Source organism: Cupressus sempervirens, chromosome 5, assembly GCF_028749045.1.
Source record: "Cupressus sempervirens isolate cs-2001-9-10 chromosome 5, ASM2874904v1, whole genome shotgun sequence".
In the NCBI taxonomy this organism is placed as follows: Eukaryota; Viridiplantae; Streptophyta; class Pinopsida; order Cupressales; family Cupressaceae; genus Cupressus; species Cupressus sempervirens.
In genome coordinates, this window is record NC_143122.1 from 362595791 (window position 1) to 362608847 (window position 13057).

The 13057-nt window shown below is 35.7% G+C and overlaps 1 protein-coding gene across 4 annotated transcripts in view; it reads right to left on the reverse strand.

Annotated features, from left to right (window-relative positions):
• Positions 1-3947: 3947 nt before the first annotated feature.
• Positions 3948-13057, reverse strand: part of LOC149556236 (transcription factor IIIB) — a 137378-nt gene continuing 128268 nt past the window's right edge. For all 4 annotated transcript variants that reach the window (XM_089830386.1, XM_089830383.1, XM_089830385.1 and 1 more), the window contains 2 exons: positions 4584-4694; positions 3948-4489 (listed from right to left, as the gene is read on the reverse strand). In XM_089830386.1, the coding sequence (XP_089686512.1) occupies positions 4163-4489; positions 4584-4694 (438 nt within the window). In that variant the 3' untranslated portion in view covers positions 3948-4162. The remainder of the gene's footprint in view (positions 4490-4583; positions 4695-13057) is intronic.

Here is a 13057-nt window from a genome sequence, read left to right on the forward strand (position 1 = left end):
TTAAATCAATTAAAGAAATTTGTGGGCCAATATTATTTTGAAACTGTTGAATAAAATCATTAGCAAGAGTTTATATATATCTTTACAATAAAAGTATATTCGTAATAATAATAAGTTTATTAGTGATTATATATTTAATCAAGAATTCATCTATATTGTATTACCACAATATATCAATTGATATTATATTATATCAATTTGATAAAAATAATAGATTATGTTATTAAACTTATTTATTTATTATTATTGTTATTTATTGATTCGAATTGAGAAACGAGTATTATTATTTATTTAACACTATCAAATGCAAATATAATTATATTATATTATATTTATTTATTTAATCTTTTATTAACTCTATTATTATTATTAAAATTAATTTTAGAAATAGGAATCCTTTTACTAGCTTTTCTTTGACTTTTGGTGGCTACATTCCTAGCTTTTCATCTATTTCTACTTGGCATATGTTGTATTTTAGGTTTTCTCTCTATTTTATTTCTTATTAGTACTTGCGTGATGATTTTTGAAATTTGTACTATTTATACATTTTGGATAATATAGATGCAAAATTTTGAACTTCCTAATTTGTATAAAATATTTTTCTATAATTCTATTGGATGAATATAATCCATTATAGAACTTAATACTTTTGGAGAGATTTATTATTATTATTATATTTTTAAATGTCATTAAGTTAGTTTATGTTCTATTTTTAATATTATGTTTACTAAATATATCTTTTTTCATGTAATTGAAAAAGTTAAAATATATATGCTTATATATACTTATATTATATTATTTTTAATATTATTATTCTCAACCAATAATTATATTTATAATGAAAATTTAAATTAATTATACTTTATAAATAAATAATTAATAACTCTAATAGAAAAAAATAAATTACTATGATTATTATTATAACTATATAATATTTTTTATTATAATATTTTATATACTACAATAAATTTATTTAATTAAAATTGGATTTATCCAAAAACTAAAGGCAAGTACTAAGTCATGGTACTTGCTCTATCATAAAATGTAAAATATTATAGAACCCTTTCAAAACTCTCACTTTTACCTTTGTCAAAAACAAATCACAAGGTTCTTTTTAGAATAATAATAGACAAGAAAGAATAACAAGTAAGCAAGACAAGACTCCTTGTTTATAGAACTCTTTCAAAACTCTCATGTTTACCTTTGTCAAAAATAAATCACAAGGTTCATTTTAGAATAATAACAAACAATAGAGAATAACAAGTAAGCAAGACAAGAGTCCTTGCTTATAGAACTCTTTCAAAACTCTCATGTTTACCTTTGTCAAAAACAAATCACAAAATTCATTTTAGAATAATGACAGACAATAAAGAATAACAAGTAAGACAGACAATATTCCTTGTTTATAGAACTCTTTCAAAACTCTCATTTTTACCTTTGTCAAAAACAAATTACAACATTCATTTTAGAATAATTATAGACAATAATGTATAATCATCCAACCATCAATTTTAACCCTATACCCACCAATCCACCACCCATCTTGGACCAATTTCATATCCCTAGTGATGGTAAAAGGTCTCCATGACCCAAAAGGAATTCATTCACTATGGCCCAACCTTTATAATATTAGGGCCCTTCCCCTTCCCTTTACCCAGCTGGCCCTCGGGGCAGCAGGGTGGGGGCGCCTACCATCTAATAGTGGCCCCTCGCCCCAATGGCATGGTAGTCTACCATGATTGCAGAGGTTGCACTTGAAGATTCTCTACATAACATGCCCATAACCCCTTGGCGCCCCCCGAGAGGTATATTATTGTAGGGGCCTACTATTGCCAAAGGTAGCTAGTCAAGAGGTAAATAATAGAATAATAGCCTAGAAAACTTCCCCTACAATTTTATGGGCTGGCCAACTTATATAGGGGATCTCCACCAATGAATGGATGATGTATGAACCACAGTTCTCCAATTGGATATGTAACTCAATCAACCACCCTATACTAGTTCACGCTAACTGGCTCTGGATCTTGGGCTTGAACCCTAGCCTAAAATTTTATGGGTATGGGCTAGTGCTTTCTTTGCTTCTACATCTGGTCTGGGGTTTTTGAGAGAAAAACTAAAACTAGATTTGGAATGCAGCCAATTGCAATCTATAAACCCACCCCCCAAAAAAGGAATGTTGCTGACTTTGATGCTTATGGTTATGGGACTGGAACCGAGTGAAGGAAAGTTGCTTCATCAACTGGCTTTATCTTCACTACGGGGTAACTCGTATTTGGTACTATATATGATGGCACTGGATATGGAACCGAGCGAAAGGATGCTTGGAATGCCGCCTATGCTTCTGTTGCCTTTGCCCCTTAAAATAGTAGGGTCTCTGAGGGTATACTAGCTGGGAAATAAGCTGGAACTAGCTAATAGATTGGTGGTTCTCAAATTGATACCTCCCATGCCCATGTCTTTATAACATAGTGGTTGCTCCTACTTTTGGCCAACTCATCTATAGGCAACTGGATCCAGGGGTGCTTCTAATGGTGGTTCTTCAACCGATGAATCAACTAGATCATTCACTGTGCAAGGATCAACAACTTCTTCAATGGGCTATCGAACTTAATCTTAACCTGGCTTTCGGATACCAAGTCTCGATCTCTAGAAACTGAATATCGCTCCGAAACTCCCCTTGGAATAGTAGGGGCCCTACAATTCTATGGGGTATTGTTCTCGAATGGAAACTAACAAGTAAGATGGTAAGGTGGTGGTGAAACTGCTTATGCTTCTGTTAGGTAAACTAGTTGATTTCCACTAGCACATAGAACTGCTTCAACAAGATCAAATGTCACTAATGGCTCTCGAAATGGAATCGAGGCAATGATCAATGGTGCTAGCTACATAAGTATCTAAAAATGGAAGGTCTAAGTGGAGATTTCATATCCACCAATGTCATGCGAGAGGCTAGGACTGGAAGAGGAGTTGTAGACTATGGCACTCGATCTCTACCTGAAGGAAGGGATGCTACTACGGGTGCTACTGGTATATTTTGTGTTGCTTCCATTGCTTTAACGGGTTCTGCAACAGGAAATGATTCAACCCAGGTGACTCGGTCTCGATCTTGAACTGAAGGTGATGCTTAAGTTGTTCCTGTTGGAACTATTTATTATAGAGTTGTAGTTTCGGATGGAGGGATCAATGAGATAACTGAGTAGGACATCTAAGTCACTTCGAACCATCTGCTAATGCAAGTAGGACATCGACCCCTACTATTCTAAGGGAGGAGGTCTGCTAATGCCGGTGAATTGCCCAATAGCCCCAATGCTCTTTATTTGCTGGCCCTACTTACCCATCTCTTTTGCCACTGGCACTTCTGGATTCAATCACTGAGGCATCAGAAACATACACGCTAGCTGGATATGGAGATAACGAATGATGAGGATAACAGTTTAGGACCCCTACTATTATAATTATAAAGGCATTAGAATTAGAATTAATCTTAAGAATAATTATAATAGTAGGGCGCCCTACCCCTACAATAATAGGCGAAGGGGCCCCTACAATAATCTCCCTACCCTATATTATTAAGGGCCCCTAATCTGAGCAACTACAAACTAAATGAGCTAAGCGAACTATGTATCATGTCTTGCACACAGTAATTAATTGTTGTTGATGGATATGAGACCCTCATGTAAGATAGTGTGGAAAATCCCTATTGCATCCAACTATAATGAGGATGTCAAAGTTGTCAAAATATGGGAAACACGTTTTAGTATTGACTAGGTAGAATGAAAATTGCCACATCAATTTTAAACGATAAACCATAAACTGCATCTTCAACAACAAAGAGAATCTATGTTCTTCCCAGAGAGTTGTCTTCCGTCAACTTTCTGCAACCCCCTATATCTTTCAGATGCCAAACTTAATTATCATAAACCCAAACAAGTAAAAAATTGCATGGCTAGCATAGACTATGTCTTGTTTATTTGAATTTCTCTCAAAACTAAAAAACAAAGGCCTTCATATATGGGGAATTTTGACCGCCATTTCAATCTATAACACGAGCCTTAACCAGGAAGCTTTGAGTAACCACTTCCCTCTGCAAGAGAGATGAAAATAAAAACAGTTACTGGAGAAAGGTTACACAAAAATCAGTGAAAACAATTGACAAATGTATTCATGTCCCAGGATCCTGTTGAATTTTTGCTTTGCTCTCAAGAGTTATTTCAACTTTCTGTGACACTGAATTTGACAGATCCGTAGAAGCTTTATCTTCTTTTTTCTGTGCAATATTCTCCTCTGACATGTTTGCAGACATTGGAGGCACCATCTTTTGCATGGTATTTTCTTTTTTTTCCCCACTTTTCTCCTGCAACACATTCTTGTAAGATAACTGCATCTGTACCATGCCACGCATTCTAGCTTCCTCTGCTTCAAGTTGTGCATCCATCACTGCATTTGCCTCCTTCCGCATTGACTTAAAATAGTTTTCAACATCTTTTTCCTGAACATGCACTTAAATGAAAAAGAATAAGCTTTCAAACTGAGGATTTTGTCAGTAAGCTAAACGATTAAATGCATGTTAGTAATTAACACACCGTTTTTGTGAGAGAGTTATTTAGTCTCTGCATCCTTTCAACAACATTGCGAATCTCAAATAGAATCACTTGCTCTGGGACTTTCTCAAGCATGGCCTTCTTTTCATGCATCTGAAACACAATTGGGAGCAAATAAGAGAGTTAGCATACCCTTGTCACAAATAAAAATGTCACTAAAATGAGCAAGTGCACGGATAGCATCAACGTTTTTGTAGAGGTCATAATTTAAATGCTTTTATAAAGTCATATAGATCATAGCTAAGACAAACTACCCTTATCCAATTACAGTAGTACAATGCCCTGCCACTGCACCAAGATACTTAAGTCTAAAGTCAAAAGTCGTCTGTTTATGCATTGGATTGCAAGCTACTAACACAATGTTTCACCTTCCCAATACTAGTTCTGGTGTCAGGCTTCTAAATCTATTATCAATTTGATCTTACATAATATTTTTGCAAATGATGATTTTCTTATTATTTCCAGGGAAATGTTTATCCTCGCTAAATATACACTTCCTATTGCAGGCCTCTCTGTTTTATCTTTCACCACCACCAGTAAACTAATGATTCTATCTAGGTTATCTAGGTCTACTGTTATCGAAGTTGAACTTGTCTGATGGATATCTCTAGTTCCTGTAGACATTGGTGAGTTCATGTGGCTTTTAGCTGCCCCATAGTAGGTCACATTAAAAAATAGATTCTCCTTCAGAAATTTTCCTTTCAAATAAAAAGGAAAAAGTATACCCAGATAACTAATTCAAGCTCAACTAGACCTGCAAGCATTTCGAAAACTCCTCGAACTCTTGGCAATTCATGAAGAGACAATTAAATAAAATTTGATAATTTGCTATTTTGCAGTCAGGCCACCTAACCACTCATGGCAAGAGTTAAGGTCAATGCTTCCCGAAATTGTGATTGGCAAAAAATACCTATTGGCTATACAAAGAAAGAGACCAAGTACAATAAAATAAGAATTCTGTTAGACAAATTGTCAAAATGGTTGCATTTTGATTTTATATGGTCACTTTTCCTATTTCTCTCAAGATTTGTTTAAATTATATCATTTCCATAATACCGTTTTTATCAAAAATAAGTACGATCAGTAATACTAATATGACCAAATTTGTAGCATAAGTAGATAATTTTGACAAAATAATGTTTGAATCACAAATACAGGTTTAAACTTTAAAACTATGCTCTCCAGGAATGGGTGGCACAGGTAAAAAGCTCCCCACTCAGTCCACTTTTTTATTTCAAAATTTCAGAAATGTCCCCAAAACATCAAAAATATTTAGGGTCTGCCTCTCTCCTTCCATACCTGGGCACATTGTAGTCATTTTTTGTTTAAAAATCTCCCAACCTTTCAATTTGCTACCCCTAGACCAAGTAATCAACCATGATTAAGCATGATCACAAAATCTACAAAATACATACCCAATGTTGCATATCTCTGCATCTTCAGAGTTGAAAGCACAGTCCAGGATTATCTCATTTTAGACATTGGACAACCTGATCAATATACAAGTACTGCCACAGACGAAGGTGGAAAACTATAGTCATTATACTGCTGAATATGAATTGAATCATGGTCAGCGGAAATGACACTAGGTGTACAAAAAAGTGTCAATCGAGCGTCAACATGCAACTCAGAACAATCCCATTTATTGGTATCTCAGCTGTGATCAACCTGGAACATAACCAGTTATCATTTTACCTAACCTTTAATCTTTGCCAATTAGTTTGACAACAGTAAAAAGTCTTGATGGCTTCAGGGAAGTTAATACTAAACTCACCTGATATACATACATGATTCAAACATGTCTTTATTAATTCATGCTCTCTCTCTCTCTCACTCACTCACACACACACACACACAGATAGAACATAATAGTTCCTATAAAATTACAAATGCTAACAAATCCTCTATGATGAATGTCTGATCTATACTATCCATAGATAGGAGTCTCAGACTCGCCTTGGATTCTGTAAGCACAATATGGGCTCGGACTCGAACTAAGCAAAAGTTTGGCAAAGTGAAAAGTCCAAAAAATTCAGAGATTCTTGAGAATTTAATGCTTGTTTCATGCACCCTTTGTTAAATAAACCTTAAAAACACAATGACATCATAAAATAGAAGCTAATTTGATCACATACAAAAGTATACATCAATCACATTAGTATAGATGCAAATTGTAACTAAAGGAAATTGTTAGGATAAAGGTGTCTCAACCTTTAAGTTCAAACATATTATTTATTTTATTGATTTCTTGCAGCCCATTTTAGAAGTCCTAAAGTTAAGGAACTAGTGTCATAAGTTTTTATGTTGAATCTATGTAATGGATATGGCAGTTACTAGTTCGGTGGAAGAGTCATGGAGAGTTAATATTTGACAGTTTATATTTATGGTGGAGTTCACTATTGACAAGTGGTGTGAGGTAGGTGTTGCGTATGGAATGGTGACCGTGACGGTTGAGATATTCTGGAAGTTTCTATGTGCAACGTGTCATTGGTTGAGCAAGTTGACACCACATACCTCTTTGGTATTGGAGATGATTTTGGAAACCATGGGCTCTATCCACTTGCATAAGATTCTATAAATATGTAGCCCCTTAGTGCATTTTGTATGGTTGTTTTGGATATCCTCTAAGGAGTGTTTGTGTCAGATATTCTCTAGAATTCTCTGCTGCTGTAATTTCTCTTGATAAGCATTGGCTCAGAGATTGTATTGTAACTGTTGTTGCTGCTCATACTAAAATTGAGTCTAGCTTTTGGAGGGTGGGATTTTTCTTGCAAGGGTTTTCCCACGTATATCTGCTGATATACAAGCACATCCAGCAGAGTAGAGATGGATAAATATAACGGCAGCAATTTTGAGTTGTGGAAACTAAAAATGGAGGACATGCTCGTAGATAGAGATCTATGGGATGCAGTTTCTTCAACAAAACCTCAAACTACATCACAAAATGATTGGCTTAAAATGGATAGAAAAACCAAGGGGTTTATAAGACTCCATTAGGTTGATTCAGTGCTCTTAAATGTCCATAAAGTGAAGACTGCAGCTCATCTTTGGAAGAAGCTTGGTGATATTTATTAGGGTAAATCCTTGGTAAATAAGTTATTCTTGAGAGAGAAGTTGTATTCTTTGAGGATAGAGGAAGGAAGTTCTATTGTTGATCACTTGAATGCATTTGATATGCTAGTTGCCCAAATGAATTATGTTGGTGATAAGATTGATGATCAAGATAAATGCATGCTTCTATTATGTTTTTCGCTGGACTCATGGGATTACCTAGTTATAGCTATTGGAAGCACCACAACCACTTTCAAATTGGAGGATGTGGTTGGTTCGTTGTTATCTAAAGAGATGTGAAGAAAATCTTCTGAGATAGGTAAGGACGCCCTAGTTGCTCGTGGTAGAACACTGGAGAATGCCAAGAAGGACAAAAAGGGAAAATCCAAGTCTCTTGGGAGATCTAAATCTCTTGGTAAAAGTTCTAAGGTGAAATGTTGGAATTGTGGCAAACCTGGTCATCTCTACAAAGAGTGCAAGGAGGAGAAGAAAAAGAAACATAAAAAAGATTTCTCTAATTCTGATTTTGACTCTTAAAAATCCTCTCAAGATGATGTAGATGCTTTTGTCGCAGCCTTGGAAACGCATGCATCAAAAGATGTGTGGTTGATAGATTCAGGGGTTTCTTTCCATCTCACAGAGATTGGTTTTCAAAGTATGAAGAGTTTGATGGTGGGAAGGTGTATCTAGGTGATAACTCTTGCCTGAATATTGTTGGTCGTGGTAGAGTCAAGATCAAATTCCCTAATGGTGGAGTGAAGGGGATTGATGGTGTACTGTATATCCTTGGTATGACACGAAACCTACTTGCAGTCAGCAAGCTTGATGCAAGTGTACAGGTTGTGTTCTCGAGTGGTGGATGCAAGATTACAAGAGGCTCTATGGTGCTTGCTAAGGGTGTTAGAATTGGCACCTTGTATAGGCTGGATGCATGTGTAACTTAGTGCAATAGTGCTTTTGTGAAGTCCAAGAAAAAGGTTTTGGATTCTTCATCCTCACCATCAGATCAAGCAAAGATGAAGATTATTGTTTCTACATCTGAAGGTCACACTTTCTAGGTACCTTTGGGTGAAAATGCTTTGGAGATGAAGCTCCCATCTGAGAAGACAACCATCATGGCACCAAAGACTTGGTCACATTGGTGAGAAAGGTCTTAGAGCTCTGAAAAATAAGAGCCTTGTTGAAAGCCTTGATGATTGTAATCTAGAGTTGAACATTGTATTTATGGTAAACAACACCATATTTCATTTTAGTCCAGTTCTCGTAAGTCCTCTAGAGTTTTGAATTAAATTCATTCAGATGTGTTTGGTCCAGTCAATGTACCTTCAATATCTAGATTTGTGGACTTTGTCTCATTCATAAATCATTATAGTAGGACATTTGTATATTTCCTCAAAAATAAATCTTAAATTTTTATTCGGTTTAAGGAATTTAAGTCCTTGGTTGAAAATTAGATTGGTAGAAAAATCAAGTGTTTGAGGACTACCAATGGCGGTGAGTTTTGTTTAGTAAAATTTGGCATGTTCTATGAGGATCATGGAATTGAGAGACATAAGACAACTCCATAGAGTCCACAACAGAATGGAGTTGCAAAGAGGATGAATAGAACATTGATGGAGAGGGCAAGGAGTATGTTGAGTGGTGTTGGGCCTAAACAAAAGTTCTAGGTTGAAGCTGTAGCCACTTCATGTTATTTAATTAACAGATTTCGTACTTCAACACTTTTTGAGAAGACACCCATGGAGGTGTGGTCTAGCAAGATAAGATAATAATATTAATGTCCAACAAAAGACCACAAAAGGGTCTATGGGACTAAGAGCTTACAACAAGAAAACAAAGAGAAGCAGGAGCACCAAATGATGTCCAAGAAAAGAAAGCAAGAAACAAGAAGAAAAGAGAAGTACTAAGGAAAGGATTAGGAATCCTTTGTAGACATGTAGAATTTGGTCACAGAAGGATATGATTGCAAATGAGCCTTGCACTATCTTCATGAGCTACTGGAGGAGTGTCATTGTCGGAATAAACTGTTGCAAGGTCTCACAGAGTTGGAGTGACCGATGAAGCCCTCATTGAAACATCTCAGAGTCTTTGGTTGTGAGGCCTATGCTTATGTGCCTAGTGAGCAAAGATCAAAATTGGAGAACAAGGCGGTTGAGTGCATCTTCATTGGCTTTGGTGTCGATGTGAATTGTTACAAGCTTTGGGATCCGGATGCAAAGAAGGTGATCTATAGTAGAAGTGTGATATTTCATGAGCTGAAACCTTCCACAGTTGATTTGCAGCCAAACAAGTAAGAGAAACAAAAAAAAGGAGGTAGTTCATATTCCTTATACCCCTAAGGAGGAAGAAATATGAGCTCCAAATGGACTTGATAACAAAGAGAGCTTAAGTAGCTCTGAAATTTTTGAAGAAGAGCAAGAACCTGAGCCTCAAACTTTGAGAAAGTCTACTCGTGATAGGAAGCAACTTGATAGATATGGTTATTCACCTAAAAGGTTTGTATATTTTTTGTTGGACTCCAATTGTATATTTGCTTTGATTACTAACACTGATGAGCCTAGGATTGTTAGAGAAGTTATGGGTATGAATGATGCAGATTCCTGGATGAAAGCCATGAATGGAGAGATGGCAGCATTGAAGAAGAATGCTACATGGGATCTGGAATCTTCCCTGAAGGACACAAACATGTTGGATGTAAATGGGTGTTCAATAAGAACTTGGGCCCAGATGGCAATGTTGAGAAGTATAAGACACAATTGGTCGCAGAGGGGTATTCACAAGTGGAGGGAATTGGTTATGATGAAATATTCTTTCATGTAGCGAAGCTAAAATCTATTTGATTGTTGTTATCACTTGCAACAGTTTGTGATTTTGAAGTTGAGCAAATGGATGTGAAGAGAGCAGTCATTCATGGTGATTTGGAGGACAAAATTTATATATCACAGCCAAAGCATTTTATTGAAAAAGGTAAAATAAAATCTTGCTTGTACGTTGAAGAAATCTCTATATGATTTTAAATAGTATCCTAGAATGTGGTATCAAAAGTTTGACACCTATGTGTTGTCCTTGGGATTTCTGAGATCTAAATCCAGACATTGTGCATGTTATAAATCTGAAAAATGGTCACATTTTATCATAGTCCTGTATGTGGTTGATATGTTGTTTATTGGGGATGGTAAAAGAATGAGTCTCAAGCAGCAACACAAGTTAAAATGAAAGATCTAGGTGCAGCTAGATATATTCTTGGGATTGAGGTCATTAGAAATAGGGCTAGCGGAAATCTTTGGATAGGCCAGAGGAAGTATGTTAACTCAGTGTTGAAGAAATTCAGCATGACAGCTTGCATGCAGTTAGTTGTTCCAATGATACAGGGAACGAAGCTTTCTATGCAGGACATGTCTAGAGTACCTTATGTGAATGGTGTTGGCAGCTTGATGTATGCTATGGTTTGTACGAGACCAAACATTGCTCGAGCAGTGGGAGTTCTTAATTGATATATGGCTAATCTTGGAAGGGTGCATTGGAATGCAATTAAGAGATTGTTCAGGTATCAGAGGGGCACATCTGAGTATTGCTTATGTTTTCATGGTAATCCTACTGTATCTCGACATTCTCTTTGCATTTGTAGATATGTGAATTCAAATTGGGCAGGTGACATTGACACAAAAGGTCTACTATTGGATATGTTTTCACAATGGTTGGTGGTGCAATTAGTTGGATGAGTAAGTGGAAAGTTGTAGCTGCTTTGTCCACTACGGAAGCAGAGTGTATGGCAACTACTCATGCTTCTAAAGAGGTCATTTGGCTTAAGAAATTGTGTTTTAATATTGGTTTTGATGCATGAGAAATTACTATCTATTATGATAGCCAAAGTATTATCTATTTAACAAAGAATGCCACTTTCCATGCTAGAACAAAGCATATTGATGTACAGTATCATTTTGTTCATGATATGGTGGAAGAAGGAAAGATAAAGTTGGAAAAAGTTGGTACTTTGGAGAATGTTGCAGATGCATTGACGAAGCAACTGAGAATTGAGAAGTTCAGATGGTGTGTTGATTATATGGGCCTTGGGGCCTTGAGCGAGTGACAGAGTTTTTTGATTCTTGATAGGTCTTCGACAAGTGGGAGAATGTTTGGATAAAGGTGTCTCAACCTTTTAATCCAAACATGTTATTTATTTATTTCCTGTAGCCTATTTTAAAAGTCCTAAAGTTAAGGAGCTAGTGTCATAAGTTGCTATGTTGAATCTATGTAATGGATATGGCAATTACTAGTTCAGTGGAAGAGTCATGGAGAGTTAATATTTGGCAATTTATATTTAAGGTGGAGTTCACTATTGACAAGTGGTGTGAGGTAGGTGTTGCGTATGGAATGGTGACAATTATGGTTGAGATATTCTGGAAGTTTCTATGTGTGATGTGTCATTCATTTAGCAAATCGACACCACATACCTCTTTGATATTGGAGATGGTTTTGGAAACCATGGGCTCTATCCACTTGTGTTGAGCTCTATATATATGTAGCCCCTTAGTGCATTTTGTATGGTTGTTTTGGATATCTTCCAAGGAGTGTTTGTGTCAAATATTATGTATAATTCTCTTCTGTTGTAATTTCTCTTGATGAGCATTGGCTCAAGGTTTGTATTGTAATTGTTGTTGTTGTAGATAATACAATTGATTCTGACTTTTGGAGGGTGGGTTTTTTCCCACAAGGGTTTTCCATGTATATCTTGTGTTGTGAGTTTATTTGCTGAAACATGTTTCCATATGGGTTTATCTAGTTTGCAATAGCTTAAGGGTTTGTAAGAGTTTTTATAAATCAGCTCTCCTATTAGATTTAGCATTTGGAAGTGTTTCCACACTTTGGCTTCCTTTTAGAAATGTTTGAAGCCAAGGTTTAAAACAAAGTATTTTTTAATTCATTTGTAACATTTAATTTCTGAAATCTCCAAGGCCAATTTCCTCGGGAAAAATCTAATTTTTAGAATGAAAAAAATTAGGGAAAAAGAAAACGTTGAGCACGCATTCAAAAATATCTCTGCATTAACTGCTGTTCAACTTGCTTTAAAACTTATGATTTAATTTATGGTTTCTTTTCCTAATGATTGATAAGCTCTTTGCTTTTTTGGGGAAAAATGTTTAAGACGCCCATAAATTAAATTTGAGTGTCCAATGCCAATATTATAAGCAGAAGTTACTAATTTTATCGTCAATGGTACATTGCAGAGCTCACTTTGTATACATGTGCAGCAATATTTTGATGTTTTTAATTTATATATATATAGAGGCAAGAGCCTACAACACAACGGTAATTTGTGAGCCTCTCATGTGGGAGGTCTTGGGTCGAATTCGCTTAACACATAAATAATTAATTACAATAAATAACAATAATTAATCTAGGCT